The sequence below is a fragment of the Halichoerus grypus genome, chromosome 10 (genome assembly GCF_964656455.1).
Source record: "Halichoerus grypus chromosome 10, mHalGry1.hap1.1, whole genome shotgun sequence".
Lineage (NCBI taxonomy): Eukaryota > Metazoa > Chordata > Mammalia > Carnivora > Phocidae > Halichoerus > Halichoerus grypus.
Window position 1 is genome coordinate 126001023 of NC_135721.1, and position 21869 is coordinate 126022891.

The 21869-nt window shown below is 58.0% G+C and overlaps 1 protein-coding gene across 6 annotated transcripts in view; it reads right to left on the reverse strand.

Moving 5' to 3' along the window:
• SULF2 (sulfatase 2) overlaps positions 1–21869 on the reverse strand; it is a 111479-nt gene that overhangs the window by 4014 nt on the left and 85596 nt on the right. For 5 of the 6 annotated variants that reach the window (XM_078057281.1, XM_036106107.2, XM_036106108.2 and 2 more), the window contains 11 exons: positions 18278–18428; positions 16635–16810; positions 12951–13079; positions 11616–11672; positions 11016–11145; positions 9314–9506; positions 2211–2439; positions 1982–2078; positions 1523–1617; positions 606–665; positions 57–226 (listed from right to left, as the gene is read on the reverse strand). In XM_078057281.1, the coding sequence (XP_077913407.1) occupies positions 57–226; positions 606–665; positions 1523–1617; positions 1982–2078; positions 2211–2439; positions 9314–9506; positions 11016–11145; positions 11616–11672; positions 12951–13079; positions 16635–16810; positions 18278–18428 (1487 nt within the window). The remainder of the gene's footprint in view (positions 1–56; positions 227–605; positions 666–1522; positions 1618–1981; positions 2079–2210; positions 2440–9313; positions 9507–11015; positions 11146–11615; positions 11673–12950; positions 13080–16634; positions 16811–18277; positions 18429–21869) is intronic. The other variant, XM_078057284.1, reaches the window with a different exon arrangement.

A 21869-nucleotide genomic window follows, 5' to 3' on the forward strand; every position in this document is an offset into this window, starting at 1 on the left:
CGGTCCCCGTGCGGCCCCGGAGCAGCCCTCCCGCCCGTGCCCGCCCGCTCGCTCACGTGTCCAGAGCGGCGCCGTCTGCCAGTGCTGGTTGTCGTGGGTGAAGCACGTGAGGCCCGGCATGCTGCACGTGTCGTTGTTCTGCAGGCGCTTGAGCAGCTTGCGAAGTTTCTTCTTGCGCTTCTGCTCTCGCAGCAGCCACACCTTGTCCTTCTCCTGCAGGCCCTTCCTAGGGGCACACAGGGCCACACCCTTCACACCTCCCTCCGCCCCCACCTGCAGCCACCTAGGGGTCTGGGACCCTGAACCTCTGCTCTTCCTGCCCGGAGTGGGGCGCACCGCCGTGGAGGGTCCCCCGGGCGAAGGGACCCCTGGCCAAGACCCACTGAGGGTCTGAGGCCGCGCTGGGGGCCAGGCCGAGGGTCCGCCCCTGCAGCCTGCTCCGCCCCCGCCCCCCGGGTAGGACCCCCTCCTGCCACAGGGCGGCGCCGGAGAGCCGCTCTGGGATCCCGCCTTTTCAAGGACTGCCGCGTACCCCGCAGGGAAGGGCCAGCACCTCTTTCCTGCTCCTGTTGGCTTAGCTCCCCTGAGCCTTAAGCTGCCCTTACCTGAAAGGATGCAGACTGGAGCCTTTGTGCTTGAGGCGGCCTTTGTGCTGGGGGTGATAACTGTAACAGACCCCGGGTGGCCGAAGCTGCTTACAAGGCAGCTCCTGGGGAGGGGCGTGGTGCAAACCGCGGTCCCCTGGGACCCCCGGCCCGCTTTCTGGGGCAATGCTGGGGTGGGAACCACCCCCGGGGCAGCAGCTGCCTGGCTGGCCGGCCCCTTGCCCTGGAGGCCAGCTGGGGGGCCCTGGGTGGGTGTAAGTCAGCAGCACTGGACGCTGAGCTGGCATCTCCAGGTTGGGTGCCCCCCCACCCCTGCCCACCGCATGCTGGCTCAGGGCCAGCCCTTTCTGAGAAGGGGGCACACTGGTGCAGGAGCCACTGGCCACCTGTGGCTCTTCCCATTTACATCAAAGCACAAGTTCAGTTCCCCTGTCACCCTGGCCACACTTCAAGAGCACAAGAGCCCCGCGTGGTTGCTGGCTGTCATACTGGGCGGCGTAGACGCAGCCCGGCTCCAGCGTCGCAGAAGTTCGGCTGGACAACGACCCCCAGGCCGCAGTTCCCCGAGTTGGCAACGTGGACCCTGGGCCAGGAGGACTGTTTCTGGAAGGGCAGTCCGCACAGGCACCTCCCCGTCCTGGGAACCAGTCCCGCCCCCCCCCCCCCCCCGCCCCCAGCAAGAGCCTGCCTCTGTGATCAGGTGCGTCTGGCCGGCTCCCTGGGCCACGGTCTGTGCCCACTGCAGGCAACGGGCATGTGAGTGCTTACTGGTTTTTTGTTCTCCCTCTGAGGGAGGAGACAGGGCTCTAAAGATACTGAAAGGAGCCCCAGAGGGGAGGCTGTGTCCCCAGCAGTGTCCTGCAGGAGCACGAGGGGCCTTTCTGGGGTGTCCTGGCTGCTCTTCGCTGCCTCCTCACCTGATTTTGTGACAATCACATTCCTCGGGCCGCTTTTTCTTCAGGTGACCCCGGACTTCCCGCAGGTTCTTAATTTTGTTCTGCAGGGTTTCGATCTGAGGCAGAGAGCAGGAGAGAAGGCTATGAAACTCTGGGGCGCTGGGGGAGAAGGGACGGCCTAGGGCCGAGGGGCCCTGGGTTCCACCTGCTGAAGGGGCCAGGCTCGTGAGGACCAGCTGAGCCCACCGAGGCCTTGTCGCCCCCAAGCTCGTTGAGAGGACTGGCTGTGGCGGGAGCATCTGTGAGTGAAGCGCGGTCCTGGAAGGACAGTCCTTGACTACACTGTCCTCCCCTGCAGCCTGGAAGTGGCCTGTCAGATGCCCGAGGATCCTGGGCAGGCCTCTGTCCCTCCCGGGGTGGCTGGTGGTCCTGCCCAGCTCAGGGTGGGGGGAGAGTGCTCCCGGCCCAGAACCTCCTCACCTCGTGGTCGATGTGCAGCTTGTGATCTTTCCAGGCCTGCAGGGACTTGTACAGATCCAGGTCACACTGGACCGTGTCGTTCTCGAGGATGTAGCACCTGCTCGAGAGAAGGGGCCACGTGTGCTCTGAGGGGCTGAGCGGGACCAGCCAGGGGCCCGAGGTGTGGGCTTCCACCCTCCCCAAGGCCCCAGCTGCCCCCCACACCCCTGCCCTCCACCTGGACTCTCACCGGTGTGTCACTTTAATGGGGTTGGGGGCTGAGTAGTCTGGAAGGCCCCCGGTGCCACTGAAGTCTCCGCCGTCCTTGTCGTCTGGGTCCTCAGGGGCCCCTGGCCAGTGCCGCTTGGTAAGGTTGTGGGGCTGGGATGTGTCGTCCAGGCCTGTGCGGTGAACCCCGCCATCCATCTCGATGGCCACCGAGCGGATGGAGCGGTTCCGGGCATAGCTGGTCTTGTACTCTGTGGGCGTTGGCGGGTGGCTGGGTTAGTGGGCCTGGACAGGCTGGCCGGGCCCTCTGGGCAGTGGCCCATTGATCCCGAGACTTGAGGGCTCCTGAGACCTACCTGCCCAGGAGGCAGGACCTGGAGGGACCCCAGTGGGAAGGACCACACAATGATTCAATTGGGAAAAACTGAATGCCCAGAGCTAAGGAGGATGTGGCTTGAGATGATGCCCAGAAAGAGCTATGCGGGGACACATGTGGTCCATCTGTGTGATGGAATGTTTGGCCACAGAGGAACGAGGCCATGATGTACGCTACCCTGTGGGTGGGTGTCCACCACACGACGCTCCGTCAATGCAGGCATGAGAGGTCCCATGTTGTATGGGTCTATTTGTTCAGAATGTCCACAGGAGGTAAAGAAACAAAAAGCAAGTTAATGGTTGCCATGGGATGGGGAGATAGTACTGGGGTTCCCTTTTGGGGGTGATGGAAGGTTCTGGAATTAGAGGTGGTGGGTGCACTACACTGTGAATGTAGTACATGCTTCTGAATTGTAGACTTTAACGTTGTAAAAATGGTAAATTTTATGGTGTCTGGACCTCACCTCAATAAAAAAAGAAAAAAAAAAAAAACGAATGTGGATATAAAATCATTAAGTAAGGAGATTAAATCGGTAATCAGAAACTTCCCAACAAACAGAAGTCCAGGACCAGATGGCTTCACTGGTGAGTTCTACCAAACATTTAAAGAATTAATAATACCAGTCCTTCTCAAACTCTTCAAGAAAGAGAGGAGGAGGGAACACTTCCAAACTCATTTCATAGGCCAGCATGACTCCGATATCAAAACCAGACAAAGACACCACCAGAAAAGAAAATTATAGGCCAGTTTCCACATGAACATAGATGCAAAATCCCTCAGCAAACCGAATTCAATACATGAAAAAGATCAAACACCACGATAAAGTGGGATTTATTCCAGGGATACAAGGACAGTTCACCATCTGCCAACCAAGCTCTATCGTGATACACCACATTTAACAAAATGAGGCATAAAAATCATAGGATCATCTCAGTGGATGCAGGAAAAGCATTTGGCAAAATTCAACATCCATTTATGATAAAAACTGTCTGATAAGGATGAAGTTAATATCCAAAATAGATAAAAATTTACACAACTCAATAGCAAAAACCCAAACCATCTGACTAAAAAACGGGCAGAGAATCTGAATAGACATTTTTCTAAAGAAGACATCCAGTTGGCCAACAGGTACATGAAAAGGTGCTCAGCGTTGCTCATCGTCAGGGAAACGCACATCAAAACCACAATGAGCTATCCTCTCACTCACACCTGTTAGAATGGCTGTTACCAAAAAGACAAGAAATAAGGGCGCCTGGGTGACACAGTTGGTTAGGTGTCTGCCTTTGGCTCAGGTCATGGTCTTGGGGTCCTGGGATCGAGTCCCTTGTTGGGCTCCCTGCTCAGCGGGGAGTCTGCTTCTGCCTCTCCCTCTGCCCTGCTCATGCTGTCTCTCTCTGTCTCTCTCTCAAATAAATAAAATCATAAAAAACAAAAACAACAAAAAAACAAAAACGAAAAGACCAACATGGATGGACCTAGAGGATATATAAGGCTAAGTGAAACAAGTCAGAGAAAGACACATACCACCTGATCTCACTTATACGTGGGATCTAAAAATAAACCCCAAACAAAACAAAACCCCGAGCTCATAGATACAGAGAACAGACTGGTGGCTGCTAGAGGTGTGGGGTCGGGAGTGGGCGAAATGGGTGAAGGGGTTCAAAAGGTACAAACTTCCAGTTACAGAATGAGTGAGTCCTGGGGATGCCATGTAGGGGACGGTGACTATAGTTAATAATACTGTATTGCATATTTGCAGGCTCCTAAGGGAGATCTTCAAAATTTTCACAATAAATAAAAAAATTTTTGTCACTGTATGGTGACGGATGTTAACTACCTATTGTGATAATTTTGCAATGTCTGCAGGTACCAAATCACTATGTTGCACACCCAAAACTAATATGTTATATGTCCCTTATACCTCAATAAGAAACAAAGACACTAAAAAAACCACATTAATTTGAACCGGAAAAGAAAAAAGCTATAGCACGTTCTCCTGGATAGAAAAGGGAGCGGCTTGGGGGGAGGTCTCTCAGCTTCTCCGTCTGATTGGCCAGCAGGGAGCGGGATGCTCTCCCCGGAGCTGGGCAGGGGCACAGGGCTCGGAGGCATTTTTTCCAGGCTCTAAGTTGGCTACTGAAAACCGAGGCCATGCAGGCTAAAGCCAGAGCCTGGATTTCTTGCATCTTCTATATATTAAAAGACAAATTTGATCAGGTTGCTAACATTAGAGAAAAGCGGGGGTGGGTGGCCATGTAGGAGTGCAGATTTCGAGCTTCGGAAGAGAGAACCGAAGAAGTGCCTGCACTGTCCCCACTGGGTCCACGGGCAGGAGCTGATGCCGTTCCTTTAGACAGGCGGTCTGTCTGTTGGCCGTGGCCCTCCCCACCCCTCCCTTCTGTCTTAAAACTCCGCACCCTTCACTCAGGTCTGGCCCTGCCGTGCATCAAGTCTGTAACACCGCTGGTCTCCAGGTGCATCTTTCTGGAGAAGGGCCTGGAGCCTGGCTCGGCCCGCGTGTCTGCTGGGCTCCCAGTGGCCACCAGGTGGCGCCCGAGGCCCTCGGCTGGGAACTCCCTGTCCCAGGCGGCCAGGGGGGCCTCTGGGCTGCAGGATCTGCTCTTGCTGCCCCCACTCCTGGGGCAGGTGTTTGTATCTTTCAGTTCTCAGACCTCTTCTATCAGAGTCACACGGGCCAAAGGATCCGGGGGCCCAGGTCCAGGAGAGGCCTCTCTTAGCAATACCTTGGGCCAACGTTTGCCTTGGCTTTTTCCTTTCTGAGTCCAGTCCCCCTGAAGCCACAGTCCCAGGGCCCCTGATGCACACAGTGTGAACCGCTGTCCCTGTGGGGGCGGCTCATACCTGCCCATGAGGGCCGTGAACTAGACCCACCGGGTTCCTGCTGCCCCTTTTGTCTCGCTTGCTTAGGAGTCAAGTGCTTTGGGTCTTCCCGGCTCCATCCCCCAGCCATACACCCAGAGGTCCCCAAGCTATGGCCTAAGGGCCGAATCTGGCCCTCTGCCCGGTTTTGTAAATAAGCTACTGAGTCCACAGCTCTTTTCTCGCTCCAGTGACAGAACTGAGAAGTTGAGAGACTGTTCAGCCTGCAAAGCCTCAAGTATTTACTCTCTGGTCCTTTGCAGACGAGGCTGCCAGCCCGTGTAAACCTTCGCCTGGACGTGAAGCCACACTCCTCGTTCTCCTGGTCACCCTGGTGGGCTTTGTTTCCGGGGGTCCCAGACGGGCCCCCGCTGACCCTGCATCCTGGGAACAGAGGGGCTTCATAACCCTGTGGCCAAGAGCGTGGGCTCTGGAATCTGACTGCTCGGGTGCAAATCCTGAGCAAATGTGTGACCCCAGACAATCTGGTTAACTCCCGAGCAGCTGTGTCCTCACGACGGGCCCTGCCCTGCAGGGCTCTTTGCAGCATGACCTGAACAGGACTGGTAACTTCTGCAGCACTGGAAGTTGGCATCAAGCAACTGCTCTGTGGTTCGAGGGCGCTCGACAGCTGGGACATCCTTGTCCGAGGTCACAAGCGGAGCCTGTCTACCTCCCCGGGCCTGGAAAATCCTGGGCCCCGCAGCCTGCTCTCTGGGGCTGGGACCCACAGGGTCTTTGTACTCCCTCTTCCCAGACTGAGAACGTGTACAGGCCCGGCTCCTTCCCCACACTTGGCTCTCACTTAGGCATCAGCCAAGTGCCCATCCCAGGGTGGCCAGCCCTCTCCTCCTGGGCACGCCGCTGTGTCATTTCCTCCACGATCTTCCCACTCCGTTAACTTGCTTACACCTTGTCTCACCCACGAGGCCCGATCTGCATCTCTCTCACTCAACTCTGTAACCTCAGCATCTGGCGCATGGTAGGGCTGCAGGTTTGTTGGGAGCCTAAGTGAGTAAAGAGTGGCCGCCTGGGCCCATCGCCCCGCTCTGGGCTGGCTGGCCCTGCCGGGCTTCCTCACGCCACAGCTGGTGTCCCAGTGGATCACGGCGGGCTGGGGTCTGAGCTGCTCTAAACTGGGGCTTCTCAGCCTCAAAACTGGTGAGATTTGGGGGCCAGATAATCCTTTGTTGTGGGAGACTATCCTGTGCGTTGTGGGATGTTTGCAAGTATCCCCAGCCCCTACCCACCCGATGCCAGGAGCATCCCCCCAGGAGCAAAACTGTGGAGGGGTTGAGCACCCCTATTCAGAGCTGGCTGCTCAGAAAGGGGCAGAAGTGCTCTGTTGGCAGGCACTTGCAGGAGGACGAATGTGGGGCCAGGGGATGAGGCCTGGGCCCCGATTCAGCTGCGTGACCCGGGCTTTCCTGTGCATCATAAGGAGGGTCCCCGCCTTGGTCCCCAGGTTGCTGTGAGGTGCGTCTAAGACAGAACTTCAGTTACACCGAGCTCAGGTGAGAACTTAGGTTGACTGGAGTCTCAGCTATTTTGGTGCATCTTCTTTCCTCTGAGTATTAATTGGGGGAAAAAAAAAAGCTTAACTGAGTCACAACTTCTCGTACTATTTGAAGATTATGCACCGTGCCGTGCGCTGAAGCAAGGAGATGTCAGCTGTGGAATTCAGTCTGGAAACCAATCCTCTGAGTTGGCTACAAAAGAGCTTGGCAGCGACTCATGGGCCTGTGAGGACATATAACGGGGGGCTCCCAGCCGGAAGCGCCATGGAGGGACCACCTGCTCGGCGCCGAGGCCCGGCGGGTCAGAGGGGCCTGCCGCTGGACGCCCGGGCCCTCATTAGGCCACCGTGGAGTATCATTCAGCCTTACAGGAGGAGGGGACTCTGACCCGGGCAATACCATGGATGACCCTTGGGGACGTTATACTGAGTGAAATAAGCCCGCCCAAGAGGACAAGCACTGCACGATTCCACTTATATGAGGTCCCCAGAGCACTGAGACGCCCAGAGACGGCAACACAAGGGTGGTGGCCAGGGACGGGGAAGGGTGGTGGGGAGTTTCAGCCTAATGGGGACAGAGTTTCAGTTTTGCAAGATGAGAAGCGCTCTAGGGACGGACGGAGGTGAAGGCGGCACGACAGTGTGAAGGTGCTTAGTGCCGCTGAACTGTGCACTTAAAAATAGTTAGAGGGGCGCGGGGTGGGGGGTTCCAGGCGGTTCAGTGTCTGACGCTTGGTTTCAGCTCAGGTTGTGATCTCGGGGTTGTGAGATCGAGCCCCACATCGGGCTCCCCGCTCAGTGCAGAGACTGAGATTCTCTCTCCTTCTCCCTCTCCCGCTCATGCTCTCTCTTTCTCTCAAATAAATAACTCTTAAAAAAAAAAAATAGAATGGTAAACTTTGTGTATTTTACCACTATTAGGAAAAAAAACACGCAGAACTAAAATCTCTACTAGGCTTTGGTTGTCCTTGGGTCAGGGGGCCCGATGAGTGGGCGGCATGGGACACTGCCCAGCTCTGGAGGGGACACGTCTGGCCCGCTGACCAGGTCTCACGGAGACCAAGGGCTGGCACCCAGGGGCCTCTGAGCATGTTCCCGGCACAGGTGCATTCTTCTCAGGGGAAGCTGAACCTCGGAATGGGGCCAGGACTAGTCCAGAGTGATGGGAGTTTTGCAGTTGGATCTAGGAGTCCACTTTCTCTGCTCGTTGGCTCTCTGTCCTTCCTCAGCCCCTGCGGGGAGCGAGCCATGAAGTCTTAGATGGCTCCTTCCACTGGCATGGAGGCTCTTTCCCACTCATCCAAAGGATGGTTGATTCTCGTTATTCGAGCTGGTTATGTTCTATAAAGTCGCCCGAACACTGAGCTAGCCCACACCACGCCACTGCTCCTAGGGGAAAAGGGGGGTTCGGTTCCTGTGAGCCTCTGGTCACAGCATGTTTGTCAACTGTCAGTACAGAACCTTATCTGTGTGCTTCTGTTTAAAGACACCTCATTGAATAGATACCGTGATCCTTTAACACCGAGCTCCCGGCCAACAGCGCTGTGTCTCGTGCCTGAGGGAAGCTTATCTAACCCCTGTGTCCTCTCCTTGGGGCACATCTCAGCCTTCCCGTGCTTGGGGACACCACACAGCACGTCAGCACCAGGCTGAACAGTGACATCCCCGGGCAAAAGCACAAAATGCAAGAAATGCGATGCTAAACAGCCGTGACAGAGATGCCCCCCCACAGTCCGAGAGCGGAGGCTGGAAAGCAGGGCATCGCCTCGGTCGAGCTCAGCGGGCCGCGCGCGGGTTGCGGGACTCGGAAATTTCTGCCCCTCCGCCCGCGCCGTGAATGACCGAGAAGGCCCCCTGAGTACTGATCCGGGGGCTCCAGGTAAATCACTGCGAGGAAGGCAATCTGCAAATAATGAGGCTCGACTCTCTGCCACGGCTCTCCCCTCCAGGCCCGTCCAGAGCCCGACTCCGCTTCCTTGCCCGCGAGGGGCCGGCCAAGCGCCCAGGCTTCCCGCCAGGTCTCCCCAGCGGCCTCCGCACGCTCCGCCCCCTCGCAGCCCACCCAAGTGGCAGCTGGAGGGTCCCTTGAAAACACAGATCTGACCTTGGCTCTTCTGCTCAAAACCGGCCGCTGGCTTCTGGCCTCCGAGTAAGGGCCGCCGGGCGCCCTCCCGCCCTCCCCCCTGCCTCTCCCGCGGCGGCCCTGGGCAGTGCTCAGCGCGCTCGCACGTCCTCTTCCCGCCTCACCGCCGCCCTGTCCCCGCTCCCAGGACGCCCGCCACCCGGCGCTGGGACGCGGTCTGCGGGCCGCAGAGGATCGCCCCCCCGCCCCCCCCCCCCCGGCCGCACTTACTCTTCTTGAGGAACTTCTTCCGGCGGCCGGCCAGGCTGAGCTTGTAGCCGCCGTCGCAGGCACACGTGTGGCCGCCGCCCGGCGCGCGGTACTTGGGCACCAGGTTGGAGAGCGCCCTGCCCCCGAGGCGCGCGGGGCCCTTGCACTTGTGCAGCTTCAGCTTCCCCGACGCGTCCTCCACGCACTGCCACTTCTGCAAGACACAGCCGGGCCCTCAGGCTCCCGGGGCTCGGCGCCGCCGTCCCCAGCCAGCCCGACACGGCGCCCGCCGCTGGGCCCTCGCTGGGTGGGACGCGGGCTCACGGGAGCCCCGGCGCCGGCTGCTCAGCGACCGGGGGACGGACGCACGTCTGCGGGGGGAGGAGCCCCGAAAGGCCCGCGGGGGGCGGGGCTCACGGCACCGAGGGGTGGCCGGGTCAGCAGGGCCACGGCTGTGTGCTGCCCGTGGCTGACTGTTGGGACTGGTGTCCTCAGGGCTCTAGCTGGGGGGCTAGAGACTGATACCTCCCCAGCGGGCCCGGGCCCCAACCCCCACCTCCAGGGCTCTTTTCCTCTGGGGTTCGCCACGTGCTCTGATGCCTGCCCCTGGGCCGCCCTGGGACTGCCCGACCCCCAGTCTGGGCGGCGCCGAAAGGATCTGAACAATCCAGGGGGGACAAAGGCCGCTGGCCCAGCAGCTCCCTCCTGGTAGCTCCACTGTGGGGATCTCCCCAGCACGCAGCCCCCGGAGGGCAGGGCTTTCTGCTGGGGACATTCAGGGCCATCGCTCCAGGGCCGGGAACCACGCTCGGCAACCAAGGGAGCAGCGCAACCCAAAGTTCTTGTCCAGAGACACAGACGGGCTTCTTCCCAGACGAGACATCCTCCACACACGGGGAGGAGGGTCTGGGGGCTTATGAACAAACAGGGGTGGGGGGCACGGCCACGGGGATGGGCCGGTCCTGAGTCTCGTGGTAAGACGGAGCTGCCCGCGTGGACCCGTGAGAGAGCCACCCAACCCGCGCCTGGGCCTCGGAAGCCACGGGCTCTTAGTGAGAAGCGGGACAGGAAGGCCTGGCTTTATTTGTACCTATGGGCGCGGCCCGAGTTACCCCGGGGGAGCTCGCGGACTGACACAGGGACACACGGCCAGCACCCCGTGGGCCGGGCCACCCTGCCTGCTTCCCTGCCCCCCACCCCCAGAGCCCACCTCGGAAAAGCCAAGCGCAGACTCCTCCTGCTCTCTCTAAATACTATGTGGTTGTAATTTTCTTAACACTTCTCTTGAAATCAGCTCCCTTTTTAAAAACTTTCTTTATTTAAAAAGGCAGCTTCCTGCTTCTCCTCTCACTGGAAAGCCAGCACCGAGGGGCTCCTGTAAAGTGAATTCAAGGGAACTAACGGAGTATCCGAGGCTATGAACAGGTGCGGAGGCCGGAAAGGGGGCCGAGCGGGGGCTACCCGGGAGCTGAAGCCCCACTTGCCCCGTAGGGCGCTTCTCCTCCGATAGGATCACGATTGAAAGGGAGCTGAGGAAGGAGTCGCTTTCTGAGCGTCACCTGGTGTCACCCAGGGGTGTCACACTCGGCAAACACCACACCTCAGAGGCTCCGGCCCGGCTGGCTCCACGGACTGAGGGTTGAGGGGCAGCCCCGGGGAGGGGACAGCTCCGGGGCGGGGAGGGAGGACAGGAGCCCCTGGGGCAGCGGCCACACTTCCTCACCTGTCCCAGCTGCTCGCACGCCGTCTGGTACTCCGCGCGCTGACACAGGTCTTTCACGCGCTGGTATTTGGGCAGGAAGTTCTCCTCCTGAGCATCCACCTTGTCATTGTCCCTCTTGTGGAGCAGTTTACTGTGGGGCAGGGAGTGGGACATGCGGCTGGCCTCTGGGCTCTGCAGGAGTGTGCACCTGCTTATGAGGTGGCCCCCGCGCGGCCCGGGCGCTGTCACCACGCAGGACGCAGGTCCCGCCTGGCCACATCCTCTGTGTTAAGAGGCTTAAGAAGTGAGAATTTTATAAGAAACCTCCCAAACTGCATGAGTTGGCAATAAATTAGGAAACATTTAAGACATTGTGTAGGCAGGAAAACATGTCTGAAGGGACATGTGGCCTCCAGACGCAAGTTCTGGATCAACCACGGGAACAGTGAGCGGGCTTCCTTTGGGTCCAGGCGGCTGTGGACACAAATCCGAGGGAGTCCCTTTTGGGAGGGACCACAGTGGCTGTCTCCCTCCTGCCCCCGCCACAGGTACAGGGGGGGCTGCCAGGAGCTTCCTGGGGTGGGAAAGTCGGGGGGGGGCCCTCCAGCCCCTGGCACTTACCCTCTCTCCACCAGGAAGGAGTCCCGCCAGACCCTCATCTTCTTTTTCAGGTGAAACCTGGAAAAGCAGCACACTTCCACCTTCTCATCAATGTGGGGGCCTCACGCATCCCCCCCCCCATTCTCCAAGAAGCAGGGATGGTGCCTTGGTTCACAATCAGCACAGACCCGGGGCTCCAGGGGCAGCTGGGGTGGGGGGAGTGGGCCCGGCAGCGGGCTGCGGGGAAGGCTTGGATGCTCCCACCCCTCATGGAGCAGAGCTGCGTCTTCCCCAGAGATGGGGGTCTGAAGGCCCACTGGGAGGAAGTGGCCCGGGTCAAAGGTTTTGGAGTGTTGGGGGGATTTTCTTCTTTGATCCTTTGCAGTTGGACGTGTGTAATCTGAGTGTGCATTTCATACAGTTTCACTCTACTGCTGTTTCCCGGATAGGGGCTCAGGCTGCCGGAGGAAGGCTCCATCCTGCACCCGACTCCCAGGGGCCCCGGCTCCCAAGCCAGCACGCCTCCTGCCCCACATGTGCCGTTTTACAGCCGTACAGCTCAGGAAACCTCACAGTCAAAAGGGAGGAGGCTCTGTGGAGGTGGTCCCCCTAAAGGGGGACCCTCTGAGCTGCAGGAGGGACAAGCAGGAGGCTGTAACCGCACTTTGGGGCGGTGAACCTGGTGGGCAGTCCCAGTGCTGGCCACCAGATGTCGCTGCTGCCATGCCTGTCCCCTGCCAGACTCCGCTCACCCTCCCACCTGCTTAGTTTTTCACATCACCGTTCCCCTTCCTGCTTCTGGGACACCTAGAAATATGGGCCCATCACAGCAGCCGGCGTTAAAGCCCTTAGGGCGCCGTGATTAGGGGTGCGGCCTCCGGCCTAGAGTCTGAATGCCCAGAGTCGGCTCCACGCTGGTGAGAGACGTCCAGCAAGTCGCTGGACCTCTCTGGGAGTCAGTTTTCACATTGATAAGACGGGATCCTCATAATGCCTCCCCCACCGGGTTACTGTGACGATCAACACGGTAAATCCTCGGCAAAGTGCTCAGAACAAGGAAGTGCCTAATTAGCGTTCACTGCTGTTGTTATTACTTTCAGTTTTGCACAGTGTTAGCCCTGAGAGGGTCCTCAACTGGTCACCTGGCTATAATCCAGGTGGGAGGGTGGAATCTCAGAGAACATCCGTCTTTCCCAGGGAAGGTAAGGAGTCGGGATCAGGGACCCTAGAGCGCCAGCTCTGGACTCTAGGAGACACACCCCCCTCTCAGACACACACGATGAGGCCATGAGTTCATGCAGTTTGGGGAGCCTGGCACCCCTTCACCCCCAGCGCCAGCCCTGCTCCCCTGCTCACCGATTCACTGGCCGTTCCGTATCCAGCAGCTTGAGGATGGACTTCCCATCCATATCCGAGGGGATGTCCAGACCAGCAATGTCCAGGATGGTGGGGGCCAGGTCGATGTTGAGGACGATGTGGGGATTCCTGAGGGAGGTGGGGAGAAACGGACTCGGCCACCCGGGCAGTGGTGCCCCGGCCTCGCTGGGGAGAAAGGGTGGCTGGAGGGTAGGAGGTCGCCAGGGACTCACGCTCAGAAGGTGGGGAAGCTGTGATCTTGTCACTCTCCTGCACCCCAGCCCTCAGGCTCCCTTCTGCAGCCTCAGTTCCGCGGAGCCCCCCGCCCTCCCCACCCCTCACCTTCTGTGCACTCCACACATACCACCGGGTACCGGGATTAACAGGCCTCTACTTGGCTGCTGCTTCTACCAGGGATGCCCTCCCTGTCTCCCACTTCCCGAACACAGGACACCCCCCTTTAAGAGCCACTCTAGACCCTGGACCTGCCCCCACACCTGTCTCTGAACCTCTGACGCAAACGCTGGTCCCTGGCTGTTCTTAGCCAGGCTGCTGTCTGGCCTCAGGGCCTTTGCCCTCGCTCTTCCCTCTGCTGGAATGTTCTTCCTCCAGATGCCAGAGGAGCACTCTCCCCCGCCCCGAGTTCTTTGCTCAACAATTACCAAGGATGCCCAAGGGTGACAGACTCTGAGGGGCCCCATGATCCCCGCCCTCCAGTGTTCACACCTTTGTGTGATCCCCTCCCTTCAAGGGTGGGCCAAACCAACAGGGTCTGGCGAAGGTGATGAGACGTCATATGGAGGTTATGTTAGGTGCTGTACAACTTCATCTTACCAGCTGGGTCTTTGTCTACTTTCTCCCCCGGTCGGCTCCGAAGAAGCGAGCCGCCCCAGATCATCACCCCCCACGAGGCTGAGTGGTGAATATTCTAGGAGGCAGGCTGTGTGACTTCAGGTCCCCTGCTTGCACCCGAACAGCCCCAGCCCTGCCGAGTCCTGCTTGCAGCCCAAGCAGAGGACCGAGCTAAGCGGGGCCCCGACTTCTGAGCTGCGGAAACCGTGAGATACCACCCGTGTGGTGTTGTCACTTGCTCAGTTTGTAACGACTTGTTATGCAGCATAGATTACTATCACAAGACCCTTGCTGAGGACCCCTCCTCCTGCCCCTGCCCCTGCCCTGAGGCCTCATCGCCCCCATTTACTACATATTTTAGTCATATATCTGGTTTACCGTCTGTTGCCTATTTAGAATCTAATTGGAAGGCAGACACTTTCGTCTGTTTTGTTTTCACTTCCTAGCACTTTTACCCTTAGAATACACAGTAGGTGCTCAATAAGTGTTAGCTTAGTGAATTTTGTTATTTATCTCCACCATACGTCTGTCACTTCTCTTGTCTCCTGTTTCTGCCTGGTGGTGTTCCCAGTGTGGTGGTAAGGGACTTGAGGGATGTGCCCAATGCAGGGGTTGGCCCCCGTTGAATGCATGATGGCCATGTAGGCATGCTCTCCACCGAGGCGGCTTGGTGTCCCCCACCCCATTCCCTGGGCTGAGGGGCAGGGCCTGGGTCCTAGGGTTTCAGTTGTCTTTGACCCCCTCCTTCTCCCCAGCCCAGCACCTTGCGAACACGGGACTGGTAGCCAGGCGTGCTGGGAGGGGTACAGGGGGTGAGGCTGAGGTGTGGAGGGGCTTGAAGGCATGACAACTTAACCTGTCAGGCGGAGGGAGCTGGAGAGGACTGCTGGGTGAGCAGGCGCCCAGTGGAATGTTGGCAACCAGCAGCTGAGCTGGCTTGAGAGCGCCCAGCAGTCCTGCTCCCCAGGACTAGGTGGGACGGACGGGAGTGCTTTTCCCACGAGCATCCGCACCCTGCTTGGTGGGAACAGTGCCCTGCCTCACTCAGATTCCACCGCCCGATGGACGTGCTCACTAAGGTCTTCTATCACCCTGGCTACCGTGATTGGGTCAGGGATGGACACGTGACCCAGGTCAGGCTGGTGAGTGTCAGCCTCAAGGCTTCTGTTCAAACCACTGTTTGGTTTCCTAAACTGGATGGCTGCAAGTCATGGTGAGGGTACCACCATGAGAGAAAAGCCTGCCTGAGAATGAAACCAATTCAGAGGAAGCTGGGCTGAGAGACGGAAAATGAGAGCTTCCTGATGTTATTGTGTGACTGTTGGATCCAGCCATGCCTGAAGCCAGTTAGCCTTGGACTTTCCAGTTGCTTTAGTTCCTATATTCCTTTTATCTTTGTTTTTTTTTGGGGGGGGGAAGGGGGGCCTTATCTGGCTTCTGCTTGCAACCAAAGTCATCCTAGCCTTCAGCCCCAAGCCTGACATTAGCCCCTTTTTTTTTTTTTTTTAAAGATTTTATTTATTTATTTGAGACAGAGAGAATGAGAGAGAGAGAGAGAGCACATGAGATGGGGGAGGGTCAGAGGGAGAAGCAGGATCCAGGGACTCCAGGATCATGACCTGAGCCGAAGGCAGTCGCTTAACCAACTGAGCCACCCAGGCGCCCACATTAGCCCTTTCTTTCTCTTGTCCATGTGGGGTGTGGTTTTGGGTCTTACGAACCAGATCAGAGACTCTGAGGCTGACCAACCCATGATGTCAACGCCTGTAGGGTCTTTAGTGGGTCAAATTCCTTCGATTTACAGTGGTGGCTCAAGGTTTCAGAGAGGCAGGAGTAGAGGCTGCCTGGCTTAAAGCCCTGACATACCACATGACCTCAGGCAACCTAACTTCTCTGTGCCTCAGTAAACAGGGTCATGGTAGCATCTACCCCACAGGGTTGTTGGGATGCTCACATGACTTATGTGGCTGTAAAGGGCTCAGACCCAGGCTGAAGAAAAAGCTAGATAAGCACGCCTATTATCATAGCTCTCCTTCCATGGGGACCCTGAGATCCAAGGACGGGGAGGGATTTGTTGAGATAGGCAGGCAGAGAGTGATCAGCCCAGCCTTGAACCCACACAACCCGCCTTCTGGAATTGTCACCAAGCATTCTTTCCAGGGGATGGAAGTCAGGCCAAGTAAGTGTCTTAATAGCGATTTATCTGCATTTCAAAGAACCATTTGAGTTGGTCTCTGTAATACGCAGTTGATCTGAGGAAGCCAGTGCTGTGCTCACTTGCCTTTCCAGCCCCTCCCTGCCCCGCCGTGTGGCATTTTTGCTGCCAGAACGTGGTAGCTCAAAGGTTAGCCCACGGCGTCCTGGAGGAAGGATGGGAGGGAGACTGTTTCCCTCTGTGCCGTGGCCTGAGCTGGCCCAGCTGACCTTGGCAGACAAACCCCCCCGCCCCACCGAGGCGGCAAGGCGGCAGGGTTCCTCCCCGCCAGCCGCCAGCCGCCCCAAGGATCACCCGGGCCAGGCAGAAATCAAGGCGCCTTCCCATGTGCTGGTGGTGGTGCGTGCATAGCCCCCCTCCCCGATTCGCTGGCACGCTGCCCCACAAACAATCTGCTTTCACAGGTGCTAACGGCCCCCAGACTCTCCTTCCCCAGCAGAGGGCTATAAAATGTGTCAGCACCCACCCCGGGTGACATAATCAGTGCTTCCCTGGGCACCGAGGCTCACCTGCCCAAATCACGCGCCGCCCAAGGGAGTGGCTTGGGGCCAGTGGAGCCCGGAGGCCTCCCTGGAAATGCGGGGCCCGGGGTGGGGTGGGGGGGGTGCCGCACTTACAGCGAGCCGGCCTCCACGTTGGGGCCCCTCACGTAGAACGGGACCCTGATGTCAAACTCGTAGGGCATGGACTTGCCCTTCACCAGGCCGAACTGGCCGATGTGGTAGCCGTGGTCGGCCGTGTACACGATGTAGGTGTTGTCCAGCTCGCCCGTCTCAACCAGCATGTTGTAGAGCTGAAACGCGAGCGAGGCGGTGAGGGCGCAGGGCAGGGCTGCGGGCACCGTGCGCCCTCCGGCACGTCCCTCCCCGGCTCCGGGTCTTCGCTGCGCCTCACTGCTGGGGGACTGATGCATTTATAAGTGCAGTGACTGCAGCCTCCCACCTCCTGTCGCTTCCTGCCCCCCTTCTTCGCAGCGCGTCTCCCCTTCTATCTCTTGGGCGTGTTTGTGGATTAGAGTGGGGGGCTCCACGGGGGCAGGAGCTCTTGTCACCGTTCTCTGCTGCATTCCGTGACACTAGCACTCTGCCAATGCTGCTGGGTGAATGAATGAATGAATAAGTGAATGAACAAGTGAATGAATGAGTGGATGAAGGTGGACTGTGGCCTGGGGCAGGTGTTGGTGATCTACGACAGTGCTGTCCAACAGAACCTTCCGTGGTGCTGGCGAGGTCAGTACCTGTGAGATGGTGGCCGCCGGCTGCAGGTGACCACTGAGCACCTGCATGTGGCTAGTGTGACCACGACACTGAATTTTAAGCTGCATCGATTTTAATTAAATTTATTTATTTTTTAAGATTTATTTGAGAGAGAGAGAGAGAGAACGAGTGGTGGGGAGGGGTGGGGGGGAAGAGGGAGAAGCGGACTCCTCACCCACTGAGCAAGGAGCCCGCCACGGGGCTTGATCCCAGGACCCGGAGATCATGACCTGAGCCAAAGGCAGCCACCCAGGCGCCCCATGGATTTTAATTAAATTTAAATAGCCATAGAGCCATGGAATGACTGGTAGCTCAGTCGGTTAAGGGTCAGACTCTTGATCTCAGGGTCATGAGTTCAAGCCCCATGTTGGGCTCTAGGCTGGGCATGGAGGATTCTTAAAAAAAAATTTAAATAGCCATGGATAAGTAAAAAATTTATATATCCATACAATGGAATACTATTCAGCCATAAAAAGAAAGATGTGCGCTACCACATGGATGAATCTGGAAAATGTGACGCTGAGTGAAAGAAGCCAGACACAAAAGACTACATGTCGTGTGATTCCACTCCTAGGAAGCGTCCAGAAGACGCAAGTCCACAGAGACACAAAGCTGGTTAGCGGCTGCCTAAGGACAAAGGGTGAGGCAGTCCGGGGGTGATGGCTGAAGGCCGTGGGGCTCCTGTCTGGGGTAATGAGCATGGTCTAAAGTTGACTGTGATCACACAGCTCTGCAATATCTTAAAACCACTGGGCTCTACACTTGCGTGAATAATATAGTATGTGGATTATATCTCAATAAAGCTGCTAAAAAATGTACCAAACGGAACAGGCCTAGCACGTAAGTGTCATGAGGCAGAGGCTTTGTCGGGACCGCTCACGGCCATTTCCCTGGGGCTGTCACACCGCCGGCTCATTCTGCCCCCATTTCCCTTCCCCTGCAGCTGATGGCACTTGGGGACCAGGTGAGGGCGGGGAGGGCTGCGGGCGGCGGGGGCGGCCTACCGTCTCCATGGAGTCGTCCACAGACATGAGGGTCTGCAGACGCTTCCGCTGCAGCATGTTGGTGAACTCCATGTGGATGGGCTTCATGGGCCCCGTGTAGCGCATGATCCAGTGCTTGTCGGGGTTGGGCGCGTAGTTGTAGCTCGGCGTGCTGCGGGCAAACACGCGCCCAGGTCAGGCCGGGTGCGGCGCTACCCCTAGCCCCCCAGGTCCCCAGATCCCCAAATGCCCAGTCCCCTAGCCTCCCAGGTCCCTAGCCCTCCAAGTCCCCAGCACCCCCAGGTCCCCAGCTCCCCAAATTCCCAGTCTCCTAGCCTCCCAGGTCCCCAGCCCTCCAAGCCCCCAGCCCTGCAGGTCTGCAGCCCCCCAGGCCTCCAGCTCCCCAAATCCCCAGGCCCCCAGGTCCCCAGGCCTCCAGGTCCCCAAGTTCCCAGTTCCCTAGCCTCCCAGGTCCCCAGGCCTCCAGGCCCCCAAGTTCCCAGTTCCCTAGCCTCCCAGGTCCCCAGGCCTCCAGGTCCCCAAGTCCCCAGGTCCCCAAGTCCCCAGCCCCCTGTGCCTCGGGGGGAGCAGCCCCCTGCACTGCTTGAGTGCCCATCTAGGGAAGCCGCGGCGGTGCATTGGGGCTCTGCTAAACCTTATGTCAGCGTTTCTCCAGTGCATGGTGTGCACGCGGGAGGACCGGGGGTCACCCAGCCTTAAGTGACCCGGAGCCGCACAGTGAGAACATCAGTCCCTCCCGGCTCAGCTCTGCCAGCCAGCCCACAGCATCAGGCCCCAGTCTCAGTCTGGTGTGAGTCCCCTAACACCTCCCTGGAATTTGCTCTGCTCTCTGAAGAAGGGGACAGGCTCAAGTCCAGAGCCTCCAGTAGGCACAGGCCCCCCACTCAAATTTCCTAGCCTTGCTTTGATTTTTCAGTTACCTCGGGCAAGGGAGGGTTATTGTGGTTAAAGCACGACTAGAGAGCTTCATTTTGCAATAGATTTTGGTTAGAAAAAAAAAAAAAGAAAAGGGACGTTGGCTAAAAAATCAGGTCAGTAATAGTCATGGATGCATGGCCGAAAACGTGAGGATGGTGCCCGAATGTACATTTGTCACAATTACTCTTCCCGTTTCTTCTCATCTCCCAGTTACTGAAGAGGAAACAGAGGGGACCTGCCCACAGTCTCGGAGCAGGCGGTGCGGGCGGGGGGTGACTTCCGCCGTGGGGTCTGCTGTGATGACTCACCATGCTGAACAAATCACCAGAACCTCTGATTTCTTCGGAGGACTGACCACATTCCACGTACTGGGCGCAGCTCGGAGGGTTCACCTCCTACCATCTCATTACCACTCACTGCCCTGGGAGCAGGTGCCATGTTTCCCGCCCCAGGGAACACACCGAGGCCCAGCAAGGGGACTGACTTGCCAAAGGAGAGCTGGGCTTTGAACTCTAGGAGTGGATATGGTCGCCCACTGCCACCGTAACATAATCACCTCCCTGACACGCGGGCCTGTCTGGAGACCATCCCGTCCGTACGTGTCCAGCCATCACTTTGGCCAAGACACTCCTGCTGGAGGATGGAGCAGCTGAAACACGCAGGTTAATGTGGTTCATGGTTTTGGAAGTTTCCAGGTGATTCTAGTCATCTAGTGCTCTGTCCCAAACCAGGAGCACCTCTGGTCTCCTCAGCTCACGCCAGGCCCTGGGATCTGAGCTCCAGGACACCCCACCAACGTGCGGGGTATCCTGGGTGGGGTACACCACTGATAGGAAGCACCCTATTCACCCCACAAAATGTGGCATCCCTCGCGCTGGTCTGGTTCCCCTCAGATCTGACCCCCTTCCCAGTCAAAGCTGAAAATAAAGGTTGTGTTTCCACTGCCTGAAGACAAAAGGCTTTTCAAAATGGCTATGAAGGGGGCAAGGGGTGGCGAGCAGGGGGTGAGGGCGGGCAAACAGGCCTTGCGGAGAGGGCAGAAAGCTCCCTAGCGCCTCCCCTGCCCCCCCCAGGACCTCTGCAGCCTCTCGGATATCAGAGTATCAGAATGTTCGGGGAGAGGTGATGATGCTGCGCCTTTGGGCGGCCTGACAGTTACGGAGACCGTTGCTATGTAGCGTGGGGGTGAACCACAAGCCTTGAGATTCCTTCTGGACTTTGCTTTGAGTCCCTGGCTGGTCTCCCGCTGCTAAATCCAGCCCGGCCCCCCTGGCCTCCTTTGATTAAGAGCAGAGGTCTGGCTCTCCTGTGGGCCGGCTTAGGGCCTGACCCTGCATGTAGAACATTCCTAGGAACAAGCCTCTTTCTCCCCCCCCCCCCCCCCCCCCCCCCCGAGGAACTGGAAGGGGACTGCTGGGGGCAGGGGCTGTGCAGACACGCCCTCAGAGCTGTTTGGTGGTATGGGAAAATTGTTCCTGGAGGCCCAAGGGGCCGGATTCCAGGATGCAATTTTGAGCAATCATCCCTGAATCTACTAGATTCTATTAGGCTGGTGTCTGCCCTCGAGAACAGTGAGGGGTGAGTTTGTCAGGAGTCTGCAGTGGAAGGATTTCCAAAAGCCCTTTCTTGGAGACCTCTTTCGGAGCAGGATCTCAGAGCCGGAGTGTGCAGGGCCTGGGGACCTTCTCAGGCCAGTGCCAGCTTGCTGGTCACCTGCAGGAGGCCAGTCTCCTCCAGGGTCCCACTTTCACAAGAACCCAGCTGCTTGCAGAACAAAGAGGGGAAAGCCTCACCTCCTCAAGAATCTGAGGAATGTGTGGTGTGTTCACAACAGGGCCTGAAGGCGAGCATCCCCTCCCCTCTGCTGGGGGCAGCAGTGGGGGTGGGGGGGAAGAAGGACATGCCCTCCAGCCCCTCACTGTGCAGCTGGAGTCCCCAGGAGGGGGCGAGGGCCCTGACAGCCACCACCTCCAGGCTGTCAGTGCGGCCTGGCTCCCATAGGTTCTGAGAGGCCCATGAGCCCACAGTCGGACGCCACACTCAAAGGGAGCTCCGGGGGCTGGTGGGGGTTGGGGTGTCTCTCTGTGTGTGTCTTTGTATTTTCTGTGTGTGCATGTCTGCGTGTTTGTGTGTGGTTGTGTGTGTGTGTGTCTGGGAATCTACGTGTGTATCTAATTTGTATTTTCATGTGTGTTTGTACATTCGTGTGTGCATGTGTTTGTGTGTGTCTGTGTGTGTGTTTGCATCCCTGTGTGTGTGCACAGGCGTGTGGGGCAGGGAGCGGGATGGGGCCCCGGGCAGGTGGAGCGGGAGGACGCTGCAGCAGGCAGCATCTGGGAGAGCCCACGGGGCCCACGTCAAGAACGGGACCCCAGGCTTGACTGGGTGGCAGTCTGACAGGAGCCTCCGGATCGAAAGATCTGGAACTCTGACCCACCAGCAGGGCCCTGTCCCCTCCTCACCCCCCTTGACTGTCATAATTAAATAGCCCAACTGCAGAAGTTTCTGGTTTTTGGTTTTGTTTTGGAAATGATTATACCCCAGAGATAGGAGAGCCTTCCAAACACACCCCTAATAAGGCAACGGGGGTTCTCCGGGTAAGTAATAGCAGGCGTTACTCATGTTCAATTTCTATAATTTTCATTTCAAAGGGAAAATAAATGAGCAGCCAACG